At 41.1% G+C, this 14,033-nt stretch overlaps 1 protein-coding gene across 1 annotated transcript in view; it reads left to right on the plus strand.

Moving 5' to 3' along the window:
* Positions 1–13,601, plus strand: part of stau2 (staufen double-stranded RNA binding protein 2) — a 100,822-nt gene extending 87,221 nt beyond the window's left edge. Inside the window, exons 14-15 of the mRNA XM_031750050.2 lie at positions 10,925–10,990; positions 12,080–13,601. Coding sequence (XP_031605910.1) covers positions 10,925–10,990; positions 12,080–12,115 — 102 coding nt within the window. The 3' untranslated portion in view covers positions 12,116–13,601. The remainder of the gene's footprint in view (positions 1–10,924; positions 10,991–12,079) is intronic.
* The last annotated feature ends 432 nt before the right edge of the window (positions 13,602–14,033 follow it).

Raw genomic sequence — 14,033 nt, forward strand, 5'->3', positions numbered from 1 at the left:
ATTTACATGAACTAATTGAAATCTGAATTTCATAAATTTGGCTTAAATTAGCATAGTACCATTTTATTTAATCCTACTTATGTGTTCTGGTCTTTGAAATCTAGGACAAGTTATTGAGCATTGCTGTTTGTGTGCTACAGTATAACATGCTATAAATCCAAACTGAAAACACTCAAATAATTTCTGTGTAAGTGTCCATGTAATTCATTTGTTTATTTTAAAGATTTCATGTAGTAAGTTAGATGTAATGCTATAATTTTAGAGTTTTTAAGTAAAGATTAAATTATAACATTTTTCAAATCCTGCAGCACCTTTTCACAAAGATAGATTGGTTAGATGTAAATGACACTGGAACATCTTTGACCAGTGTGCTTGGTATGGTGTATAAAATACAAGCAGGTATTATCAATATTTGACAATGCAGCTGTTAGATTTGAGGGAACGTTTTTTATTAACTTGTTTTCTCTAATAGTTTTTGTATTTCTAAAGCTATCATGTAGTCAGGTAAATGGATGCAAGGCTCAACAAACCTATATGTCTTTCTTCGCCTACAAAAAAACTTGGAGTTGTTTTCCTGCATTAACAATTAACTATTAACTGTTCCCACTGATCTGTGTCAGAACAAAATGTATAGTGTGATTAACAGCAATGTCCAGGTTCATTTACAAGCCAAATGAGTGTAATAATAAACTAAACTAAACCTGCATCTTGTTAGTCAACTAGTAAATCACTTTATGTGTGCTAAGCATTCAGTTAGATAAAAATGTAAAGCCAATAAATTAAAAAAGGGGGAGGTGGATAACAAACAAAATGAATAGAACTTTTTAATGTTTTGGGTGTAAATTCAAAGAGTAATGCTTTAAATGAGTCACAGTATAACTATATTTAGGTTTTAGGATGATTAATAACTTTAAGTCTCTATCAGTCTTGCACTCAAGTTCTCTTTTTGTTCCTAAACTGTTAAAAGATTTCGTAACTCAAGACAATCACATTGGTATAGGGGTTTTTAACTTGCATGAAGTTACTGTCCTGATGACTCATCTTACCCAACTTCTCATTTGTCCGATCCATTTTTAATACAAACAGGATATTAGCTTCTATCACTTATTCCACAATGAAGAAATAATTGGACTACAATTTAAATTGGGAGGGCTGATAACAGCGAGCAATGCTCTTTGACATCCACCCTGATATCCTCATTAGAGATTGATTTGTTTCATGTGGTATCTCTGCTAAGGTTATTATCTATGCAAATGGTGGATGCGATTAAGACCTTGGATCCTGCCTCTTGTGTTTGAGCTTCCACCCTGCACATAGGAAAGGTCTTTTTCCTTTGGTTGTGTAGCAACAACCACAGCTATTACATTTGCATCCCCACCCTCGTACCACTGCCCACTTTAACTTGTCTGTGCACTTCATCACCAAGCAAACAGTGTGAGTTTGTCATTTTAAAACCCACACACTGAGAATTGGCAGGGAGACAGCAGTTGAAAGGATCCATCTTTGACAGTCAGATCGAAAGGAAAGGTAGATTAGCCCGCAGAAAAGAGAGAAATGGGACGCCTCTTGGGGCCGATCACTATCTCTGCGTTGATAAGAGAGCGAGTGCCTGAAGGCTGGCTTTCCTTCCCACCGCTTTTTGTGCCTTCCCCAGAGCAATTTGAGTCCAATTGTCCAGGATTATAGAAGCTTCTCCCTCTGGCATAGAAAGGTGGATCCCTGCAGGTGGAGACAGGGTGATGTAACTCTGTTTTGCAGTCAGCGGGGAAACCTGATAGAAATGGATGGTTAGGTGCTGTTTTCCAAACCTCCCACCATGACTTTACTATAATCCCAGAGAGGGAACTTGAGAAAGACATTTTATGAAAATCTCAACTTCCCAATACTTTGAAAGACTTACAATCAGTTTTTTTTATTTGTGTCATCCACATAGGCATGCCATTAACATTATGAATCAAATAATCTCTGTTCATTGAATGAATCATAAAAGAATAGTCCACCCAGATGGTCTCATTATCCAGGTTGTGTCTGTATGGTGGTTTTTTCTCCATAAAAATTCAAGGCATCTACGTTTTTGGGGAACTTTCAGCTCAGTCAATGGTCAGGTTGGTGAGTCACCGGCCTTGAGGCTGTTTTTTTGACAGACTGAGTATCTTCACAGGCAGTAGTCCCGTCACTAATGCATTCCACATGCTCTGTATCTCATCCAAAGGAGAATTTAGTCAGTGTTTCATTAACAATCATTGAGTAATTTGGCAGGCGTACACAGGTTCTATTGTGTAAATCCGTTCTCATTGAAAATGTGTCCCTATCTTCATTTTATTGGAAAAGTAAGTTTCTCTGCTGTGTCAGAGACTCTTGTTGGCAGTTGCTCATTATTGACTTAGATTGGTTTATAGTGAAGGCAAAGGACTGGTATATTACACACAGCAGCACAGAAATACAACTGACTGGTGTTTTTAAGGAAAATTGCGATTTCCAGTTAAAATTTGAATCTGTTCTCTATTTATATGTATATATGCATACACAATGTTAGAATAAAGAATTCTAGCAGAATACTAAAGAATACAATTCTTTCTTCTTTTGCAAGCCACTGAAGTAAACAGTTCATACAGGCTGGATAGTGCTAACAGTTTAAAAATAGTGCTAGCAGTTTTATCTGCTTTATGCGGCTTCTGCTGATGTAATGTTATCGTATCAAAAATAACTGACCCCAGTGATTAAATTCCTTGAAAAGTTATATCGTGGCAAAGTTAACTCAGTCTTATCACAGAGCCCGTCTGTATCTGCTTATCCTCTAAGATGCTTTGCTGACAAGGCAGAAGTATGGTATGCTGAGGTGATTCTGCCCCTCGCCCTTTGCCCATATGTTTTGTATTACGCCCTAGGAGGTGCCATGCTCAGCAGCTCGGTGGTGGGAGGGGATAAAGCAGGCCTCTCCGGCCCAAATGACGCATGACATGGTGCTGCGCCCCGGGCCCTTATTTATGGCTTCCCATGTCAGCGGAGGCTTGCTCCCCTGGGGAGCCCCACAGCCGTTATCCACTAACTTAGCTCAGCCAGTCCTCAGGGCTAATATCACGCCTGGAAGATGCACAAAGGGAAACACTATCCACTCTCGGAATTCAGATCAGCATATTGTGGAAGCATGCACATGTGACCGAGTCGTACGGAGAAATCAAATTGAATTCCTCATAGAGAAGTTTTTTTTTTAGCTGTCACATCACAATTGCTACACTGTTGGAAAGAAGCAAACCCACATACATGAAGTGCTACTTCAGAGGAATTAACGTCATATCAGGCTGAAGCTAGGCCACTGCCAGACACACACTGCCTCTTTATTCATGCCTCTGATGTGGGAAAGGATGTGAAATCTGGAGAGAGAGTGAGGAAGAGTTTTGGTGTGTGGATCTGAATACATTTTCTCTGTAGTTACTCAAGAATCCATGTACATATCACACCGCATTAACAAATAGAAGCATACACTGCCAGCACTCATGCACACACAGGTGTTCTCCACGAGCTGTCCGGGAATGTTCCAATGATCCCTGTCCAGGGTTTTGATGTGGGTAGAGGAAAAATGAAAGAATTTAGAGGAAAACGAAAGCCAAGGGATGAGGAAGCCGAGGAGTAGATGGCAGATATTTAAGAAAAAGAGAAGAGAGGGTCTGCAAAGTATAGCTGAAAGAATTTATTGGAGATCAGAGGAAGGTTTGACGTGATGACATGATGGTAACAACAGGGTTAACAAAGGACAAAAAAAGATGGCTGGGGTTTTCTCTTCCCGGGTATCTCATATTTCTTTCTGCTTTGAGGAATGAGCACAAAAAGAGGGAGCACTGTCAAGGTTTTATGTGGCCTTTTGAAAACAGAACAAACCCTCTACAGAACAATATATCCAGCCTCAGAACTTCTCCGACATGAGCGCACTCATTTTCCCAACTTCCCAGGTCCTCCCTGTAAAACACCCTGTTTGATATCCACTCTGGTCATTGTTTAGTCTAGTGGATATCCCTTAGATCATCCTCATCAGCAGCTGTCCTGCATCCCCTTCATGTTCTTTGCGTCCCCATCTCATAGCAGCCCCAGAACAGTCACCTGTCGTCAATTAAACATTTTGAACCATTACTAAGATTGGGCGTGGTTTTTTTTGCGGGATGAGAGGATGAAGGGTTATTGCACTATTGAACAAACAAAAGCGAACAGTTTGAGTTACAGTTCGTCCACCCCATCGCAGTCTCAAGTTCTTCAATGAAACTGGAAGTGCTTGTGTAACAATGCTGTGGTTTGTGTATAACAGGGGTGCGTGTAATGGTACTTGGTAGAAGTGAGGAAGTGTGTCTTGGCTAATATTGTTCCTGTAAGCGATGCAGCGCTCCAATTTCTGCCCATAATTATTATTATTTGTCGAGCAGCTCATGAATAATTTCAGTTTTGGTTTCATTTCAGGTTAGTCTCTCAGGCTTAATGGGGTTTTTTTTGGTATGCATGTTGGCATAGCAGCTTGGGGTGGATTGTAGTCTTAAGATAACAAGAAGAATTTGTGTTTTTCCTTTTAAATGCCACATGGTTTAGACAATGAAGCCTGATCAAAGTGAGAATGGGAGTGTGGTGGGGTGTGGTTTGTGGCTCAGCTGCAGGGGAGGGGTGGTTGCCTCTGATGCTCATAGAATGGACTTGAGATTAGAAAAGGGTCTGATTATTTGTGCTGGACTGCACAGAACCAGAACAAAGCCTTTGCTTGGTTAAAAGGGAGACGCTTCAGTACTGAAGTGGTGACTGGACTGTCATCTTGCCTTCTGTAGAGCATAAACAGGATCTTATCTGATAACCCAACAGAATGAAAAAACTAGGGAAATGTTTTCTTTCAAAATACGTGCAGAAAGCAAACATGCAAGACTGAATGATATGCTGGTGGTCTTCACCTAATTGGGGCCTCCTTGGTGTCTTTGATGGCTGCTAAAGGTCAGAGAATGAAGTGATGGAGAGTCAGAGTCTGAAAACGCCTATCCCCTCATCTGTCTGGTTACGTTCCTGGCTAGCATTGTGCTGTGTCTTCTCTTTGTTCCCCAGATTGTCTATATTGCTTCTCTGAAACTTAGCTGTCTAGTAGTGAGAGCTGATACAGGGGTCTGATTTGTCAGGGTCAATGTGATCCAACGATCCATCAGATCTGACATGCTGATGCGGTAGACTCCTCGGGGACTTGAACTTTGTTTGGCTAAGCCGCTGATGGAAGCGTAGCCTCTGTCGGTGAAGCTATTAAGAGCGCAGCAGGCCCAGAAAAATGAGCCACCCTTGTCACTCCACATCAGGAGCTCAGCCACGGTTACAGATCCTCCTCAGACCTGTCACATTCGACCAGTGTTTGTCTAAGCCTTTGAACTCGGGACTGCTAGATAGATAGATGGATGAGCTCATGTGTGAAGTGCTTTTGGGGTTCTTCAGGTTGGCTACCAGGCTTGCATTAATGTTGGGTGCTAGTTTGTTATCTAGAGCTAGAGCAAATAAAGAGGAATAACTGGAATAACTGGAGTAGTTTCACTGCAGATTTGACAAACTGTGCTTCAAACGTCCAAACATTTGAAGAACACCCGAATGGAAATACACACACAATGCGCGGGATGTTTAGTAATTGCAGAAAGTACACACGAGACACCAGTGTTTTTCCATCTCTATGACTGTGAGGTAAAAAGAGTATAATGCTGTTTTCTTGGGATTTTTAATTGCGCAGTTAGCCAATGTCATAAATAAATATTCGATTAAAACTCTTTAAGCTCTTTTTCAAACCATCTTATAACATTTTACCAGCCAAAAATTGATATGACACAACAAACAGTTACCAGCCACCGATGCAGTACGTGTCCTCTGATATGCAGATCAGCCCAACCCAACTGATTTTGGCGCTGATCTGTGCATCGTTACTAGAATTGTACATGTTATAACAAAAGGTTAAACTTGTATGCAGAACTTCATGCTTGTTACTTCCTGCTGGGGGCTCTGTATCAGCACGTTGCTTTTGCAAAAACTGTAATCTTGTTTTTTGTTTCGTTTTTTGTTTGTTTGTTTTAATGTTGGCTACACATGGCGTATTAAACATTTCATATGTGAGGTTCGGCTTGGGTCCAAGTAATGAAAATTTCCTCATCCTTTTTTTTATTTCTGACACTACATTCCTGAATATATAGGCACCGTCGTCCATTTGTCCAAGCAGACCAGGGCATAGTTAAATAATAACAACTAATAGTTTGTGTTGTCCATGATCATAATTAATCCTGTTCTTATGCTATACTCAGAAATGCTTGTCAGGGGATCTCACCGTTTCAGACAAACTGCCTTTCCCACACCTTTTCACTTTTGGATTTAGGCCTGGCTCTAACTTTCTCAAACTCACAACTAAATATTTACACCACTGAAGCTATTGCGAGGTATGTGGGAGTGGGAAAGCAGGCAGAGGCACACCCTTAAGAGGATATTAAACAATTTTTTAGTTAGTTAGTTTTAAGCTTCAAATTCAAAAATCATTGCTTTCCTCTTCCATTTGTCAACGGCTTGGGGCACAGCATCCTCCTCATTGTCTCCTCACCCGCCTCTCACTGTCTCTTTGCTCCGTGGCAGAGATGGAACACCTCCACCTTGCGTTTCCCGGCCTCAGACTAAACACACTCTCCTTGTGTTGATGCATCAGTGTAGCGACTGACTCTAACGATGGTCAACTTATCACATTAGAAAAATAATGATTTCACTGGCTGCCATTCCCACAGATAGGCCCAGTGTTTGTCTTAGGCTCCGTGTCCTTCACTGTGCTGCTGTGCCCTTATGCCTGCCTGTCGTATATCAGCAACGCTGCCACTGTCAAGCCCCCTGATTTATGGCTGTTTATCTCTAGCCCCTACCCTACCACCAGCACCCCTCCCACTCCAACAGATGGTCTGTAGCTATTTACTCAGGGAGAAAATGGTCCCAATCTGGTTGCTTAAATACAACAAAAAAGAAGTTTATGGGAAGGCTGATTTCAAGTTATTTGTCATGCGAGAAAACAGGATATCTGCCCCTGTTTTTGTGATCAGGTATGATACTGATCATATCTGCTAGATGAATCTGACTGGTTACCGTCTTATCTTGATGACTTCCCACTTCAGTATGTGGACAACCTTGACAATTGTGAAATGACGTGTGACTGTATATTTATAAAACAAATCATCACAAGCATTACAGCAGCGTTCCCCTGGTATCATCTGTGGTTATTAACAGTGTAATTGTGAAAAAATCCCGTCATTTGTCATGTTCTGGGCGGTTTTCGCCTTAAATCTCTTCAAGTATATTCTACCTCTAAATCTTTGTTGGCTGTCAGATGCTCACAGAGTAAAAAAAACACACATAGCCCAACCCGAACCATAAATTATCTGCTACAGACTCAGAGGGGCTTCACTTGATTTCTGTGTCTCTGGAGAAAGGGCCTATAAGTAGTAACTCAGCAGTATCAATTTTTTACATCAGTTCAGCTATTAGCGTTGTAGATTTTGTAGTACCTGTACGCATCACAGATTTTTTTCCCCCCTCAATTTGATGGATACAAACCAGATTTTGACCCTTGCACCTGTCAGTCATAAATTACAGTTCCTGCTTTATGTTTCTCATAGTTTGAAGTGAAACACTTTTAAAATGATTTTGGACACAAGCACACAGATAATAGTTTGTAACAGCCTTCTGTGCATATTGCATTCCATGGAGACATAGTGATATGGCATGTACTGGGATTCATATTTTCTCAGGATTAAAGCATGATTAATGTTTTCTCTCGCTCGCATATGGCTTAAATACAAATGGGTATTCACATGGAGACGTCTCTGTCTGTCTATTCGGGACTATCAGAGAAAATGCCTCTCAGTCAGATATCCTTGTGAGGAGAATGGCTAATTTATAATGAGAATAAAGTACTGAGTGACGTTGGTGGGCTTCATAATGAGGTAAACGCAGCCAGTCATCACATCTCACTCATCTAGAGCGCAAAACCACTTGTGTCTTATCTCGACTCTGATTAACCAGTGATGAAGTGTAACGGGTCCTGGCTAGCTTAGGCCACTGTCATAGCAGATGTGTGTTGAATAATAAAGTGAAACTGTTGGGATTTTCCCTCTTTGTTACAATGATTTTATACTAAGTTTTTATAGTATATGAAAGAAGTGTAACTGGATACTGTAGAGGTGAAGGGTTTGGTACAACTGTCTTAAACAATGCTGCCAAAAAATAAAAGCAGTTGTGGTTTTAATGGGTGATGAAATTTGCTGAATTATCAGGGACATTAAAAATCGCTTGATCTGATTCCACTATACAGTACTACAGTCACACTAAGGAAAACAGTGGTTGGAGACAACAACATGACAACAATAATGCAAGGTGTGTAATGAATTTGCGGTCTCGTTGCCTTTGAAATGGCTGCTACGAGGTCGATGATGATTCACAGTCAGATGCTGTCTTCTAACCAACTTTTAAGCAGGAAGTTGGCAATAAAATGGGAAAAGTCGCTCTGCTATCAGTTGGCCATCAGATAGTATCAAGTTGGCAACTACATGCAATCTGTTACATGCAATTTGTTGCAGTGGACATACACAGAAATTCAAATTAACTCCTTACACTCGGAGTCCAGCCCGAACCTCATAGATTTGCAACAGAAATCGACAAATATTGCTGTCTGAGAGCGATTGCAGCCAGTTCAAGTGGAGCCGCGATTATTTGGACACAGGTTGCCTCCCAAAAGATGTCATATATAATCACCTTTCCATTAAAAGTAGTCACCTCAACTGCTTGTTAGTTGGCAGATGCAAAAAAGTTCAATGTAATCACCAGGCAACTATTGATTTTTCCTACTCATAACGGAGCTGCCTTTCTAGTTTTACTCAAGTGTAACTGAGCTATAAGCTGGTGGAGTGAGTCAGCTGACTTCCATCCCATTTGGTTTTGTTGTGTTTGACCAATCTTTATATTTCCTTTCATTTTAGTTATGTAAATCTAATTATGTAAAACTAATTCAGTTTTAATTGTATCCTGCATGCAGTCTTTCTTCATCTCTCCAGCACCATAACAGATAATTGCTCAGATACAAAACAGTAGTAGAACAAGTTCCTCCTCAGACAGATAATACGTGTATTTTTAGACACAAAGTGTTAGTATCTCCAACAGTGATCACTCGTGTAGACGTATAGATTGATAGTTAATATTTTTCCCTTAGGAAGTGTTATTAGAAAACGTAGCATAAATTTTCATTGCTATGCAGATGATACCCAGCTTTATCTGTACATGAAGCCAGAAAACACACACCAATTAGTTTAATTACAGGCAGGTCTTAAAGACATAAAGACCTGAATGATCTATGATTTCCTGCTTCTAACTTCAGATAAAACAGAGGTTATTGTACTAGTCCCCTAGAAACACGATATCTAACCATATTACTTGGTTTGGATGGCATAAACTTGAGGAATTCCTCACATTCCTCTGTGAGGAATCTTGGAGTTGTTTTTTGACCAGGATATTTCCTTCAATGCACATATTACACAAGTATGTAGGGCTGCTTTCTTCCTTTTTGCGCAATATCTCTAACATTAGAAACATCCTGTCCCACTGTGATGCTGAGAAACATTATGTTTATGGATTTATTATTTCTAGGCTGGACTATTGTATCCCTGAAAAGCCTTCAGCTGATCCAAAACACTGTAATGAGAGCACTGGAAGTATAGAAAGAGAAGATATTTCTCCCATATTGACTTCTCTTCATTGGCTCCCTGTTAAATCCAGAATCAAATTTAAAATCCTTCTGCTCACATACAAGGTCTTGAACAATCATCATATTCCCCATCTACCCTGTATCCTCATATCCTCAATCTGCATTAAGAGGAACAAAAGTGCAAAACACATCCGAGATGAAGGTTAAGAATAATGAAAGGATCTATGGCTTTTCCTTAACACTTGTCAAGATCCGGTAGAACAGTTCATACTGGGACATGTAAACAGCTATTTTCAAACTTTGGTCAGTGGTTGTAAAGTTTTAATGTCACAGTACAAATGTTAAGAAAACGCTGGTGAAAAAACTCGCTTGTTGTTGTTGCTGCCTTCCAGGCCCACCTTGCATAATATGTGTGTGTGTGTGTGTGTGTGTCTATGCTGCACCCCTTGACTCCCACACATGTTGTATATGTTATGATAGCAGGCGGGACCCTTCTCACTTGTCTAGCAGCCCCTCGAGCTGGCACAGACAGGCAGGCAATGAGCAGGAAGGAAATGACTTCATGGGATTTTTGGTCCAAGTTTGAAAATATAGATAGCATGTAGTGCAGCATTTTAATAACATTGCATCGGATTGCTTCAAGTGGCTGGTTGTGATTATGAGCTAAATGTGGCAGACACGGTAAATTCTAAGATAAATACTCTGTCGAGCACATGAGGCTGCACTACAGTTTTCTTTCTCGGCCACAAATTAACCCTAATTAAGTCATTACACAATTAACAATAAAAATGTTACATGCACATTTGTCTGTCTTTAGGGTGTTGTTTAGGCTAGACTGATTGGATTTTTCTGCGCACCGTGCACCGAAAACTTTATGATTTATTCCGACCTGCTGCTTTTGTTTAGCTACGGTCGCCACGAATACAGATGTCACTCTGGATTGACGTAGGAAAATGCGGAGCAGCCAAAACATAAAGTGGAATTGTTAACCCAATAACGCTAGATAAACAGTGAGAGGAGAGAAGCCAAAGACAACAGAGAGTGAAGGGAAAGTGTCCTGCTGGCATCAGGTTTCCCAGACTAAGTGTTATTTGAAAAGCAGCTGAAGGGTGACACTCACTCTCTTCCCACCCAAATCTCCCTTCCTTCCCTCCCTCCCTCCCCACTCACTCGACCATCTGTTGTTCCTTCTCTTCTCAGGCTGCTCTAAGTGCCTTGAAACAGCTGTCGGAGCAGGGACTGGACCCAGTGGATGGCCCCATCAAGGTACAGTAAGACCTGAATGATGCCCACATGGCTGCTGGGATTATTAACCAGCTCCAGCCAGTGATGGTGGGCTTAGATCAGCTCCGTGTACACCCACGCACACACGTCCATCACTTCCGCTCGACATTTTTCTTCCATAGGAAAGCAGCGGTAGGCGTATGTATTTACATGCACTACGCTCCTGTCAGTGCCGAATACTTTGCATGATCGCTATCACTATTAAGGCTCAGTCATGACAGACACAAGGGCTTCCCTTCATTCATTCTCTCCTCCACGACGAGGAAGGGAGGGAAGGAAGGAGGAAGGCCGACAACGGAGAATCAAGTGGGAAAGCAGGAGCACCGCAGGGGGTTTTTTGGAAACCGGGGAGGAAATTACTGTCAAGCGCCTGTGGTGTATTTTCATAGTAGGTGTGCCCTGGAAGAAAAAAAAGAAGAAGAAGAAGAAGAAAAAAAGTTTTTTACAGCCCTGTGTCTCCTTTAGAAAAAAAAGGGGAAAGGAACAAAAGGGAGGAAAAACAACTGCAGTGTTGTAACAGCTTTATTTACGTCACCAACAGAAATGAGGAGCAAATATGGCAGCAATTACTCTTTCACCTGAGCAGTTAATCACTCATTTCTCTTTCCAGTCTTTCCCCTTGTGGTCCTAAGACTCATTAAGTCACCCATACTTGGCTATTAGCACATTCTCAGTTGTTGTTTTCAGATGGTTGCCGTTGCCAAGATGAAAACACAAAGCAGTACAAATTTGAACCTACTGTCTTATCATTGTCAGTGCTATCAGAGATGATTATGTCCTCCTAATAAAACAGCCCGAGAACAGGAGCCACAGCTGATCAGTTAGTGTGAAACAGACTGAGGTCAAGGGCTTGATAAGTGTCTTGACTCATAGCTGAAGCACTTCACGAGTCTGTCTGCTTGGACGTTTTCTTTTACAACAACAATCACCTGTTTTTCTTTTTGACAAAGTATTACTCATTAAAGACTGAGGGAATCTTTTCATGAGAAACCCAGAGAGTAAACTTCCCAGTGCAGGAGTAATTATTGGCAGCATTCCCCTCCTAACTCACAGTTTCACTTTTCGTTTCAGACCACTGAACCATGTGGGAGGGAGGACGGACATTAAACAGACTAACTCAGGCACCACCACTCAGGTCTGCAAGGATTCAAAGGCTGTCGTCTAGGAGCTGACAACCCCCCGAACCTCTCCTTCAACATACACACTCCCACCCCCACCCCCCATCCTATAACCCTGATCCCACATAACCTCCAACCACTACCCGCAGTCCCCACCCTACCCTCTCTACCCCTCACGATCGCCACTGTATCCTGCAAAACCTGTCAACATGCAATAGGGTGGATGTGCACCGAGAAATGACCGACTAAAACACCATTACCCGAGTCTATGTGAAGACAACGCTATCTTAACACGTTTATTGATTATTTCAGTCAAAATTTAGTGGACAAGATAAATGAATAAATACAATACAAGCTAATGATAAATGCATGGTACTGTGTAAAATCAAGGGAAGTCCAAAGCGATACCCTGCATAGACAATTTTCCCTTTGGATAGATGTTGGTATGGTTAAAACAAATAATGTACATCATGCCATTGAAATACAAAAGAAACACATTAGGGGAGAAAACCAACTTCCATACAGTAGCTTTTTTTTTTCTTCGGGGGTTTTATATTTCCTTTTTATTTTTTTTTTATTCTTTTTTTTTTATTTGATCTTATTTGATTTTATCAATCTAACAATGCTTGAGTACTGTATTTAAAATTAACCAATGCCAGTGCTGTGAAAGTTGTAGTTGTTGTCTTCATATATAGTCACCCAGCTTACCTTGTATGCTGACATAAAAAAAAGAGTTGATCTATCTATATGGATGTGTATGACTTTGCAAGAGTATCATATTCCAAAAAATAACACAGAAAAGTTTTTTTCATGTGGACAAAAAGGACAAAACTGGTGTTAGCAGTAATCAGTAGAAGTGTTGACCCCCCAGGAGGAAAGGTTGGGTTAACCTTTTCACATCCTGAGGGGGCCTACCTGTTTTAACATGACCCCGCACTGGCATAGCATCACTGGAGCATCACCTGATCAATGGCGGTGAATGGGCCGCCCCATATGTACTTTTTAGGTCATAAAATAGGCCAGTTCTCCTCAACAGTGGCTAGGTTTTTTATTTTTTTTGCACACATCCTCCAGTGCCAGTAAGCTTTCAGAATAACTCCAGAGAGGTTTTTTTGTACGGTCTGCATGAAAAGTTCTCTCCATTCCAGTGATTTTATGTCAGTGGATCGTCCCCCCTTCCTCCCCCCTCCGCCCCACAGTTTTGTCGATCACATCTACACCCATTGTGTGTGTTGTATTGACCCGCCAAGGCATCAACTGGGTGCTTTTAATGCCTGCATTCTGGAGTGCATCTTTTGATTGAAGAGAGCCTGTAGCTCTAACCTGCAGGCTCTCTCTCCCTAAAGGCCACTTTGGATCACTTTGTCCACTGACATTGAGGATGTGTCTTCTTCTTCGCTGTGAGTGCGATGTGTAATAAGGCTGTGTCTGTTACTGAAATGCAGTAAAAACACCTCAGTTCATGTGGAAAAAAACTGCTTCTTTGTCTCTTTTTTGCTTCTTCAAACAGGTGTAAAAAAAACATCTCAGTGAATGAAATTAACGCTATTTTCTTTCTAAAAAAGCCATTTTTCTTTGGCACATTTTTAAAGGAGACAGTGTGAGCTTAGATTAGCTGTAGAGCCTGGCGCTGGCAAATGAACACTGATGGGATGTTACCTTCAATTTCCCATAAAGACTTCCCCCACAGCCCGTCATATTAACCAAAGTAAAAGTCATTCATTTACTATTGCAGCATTTCTTCATCATGTAGAAAAACTTGTTATTGCGCTTGTTTTATCCTATATTGAGAAATCCCAGGGATTAAATGTGGAGTTAAACTGCGTTACAGTGACAGGAAGGCGGTGTTTCACTGGTGCGGCCCAGTTTACATCACAGTGGGAGATGTGGTCCTGCTGGGGGAGACT

Source organism: Oreochromis aureus, linkage group 9 (assembly GCF_013358895.1).
Source record: "Oreochromis aureus strain Israel breed Guangdong linkage group 9, ZZ_aureus, whole genome shotgun sequence".
Lineage (NCBI taxonomy): Eukaryota > Metazoa > Chordata > Actinopteri > Cichliformes > Cichlidae > Oreochromis > Oreochromis aureus.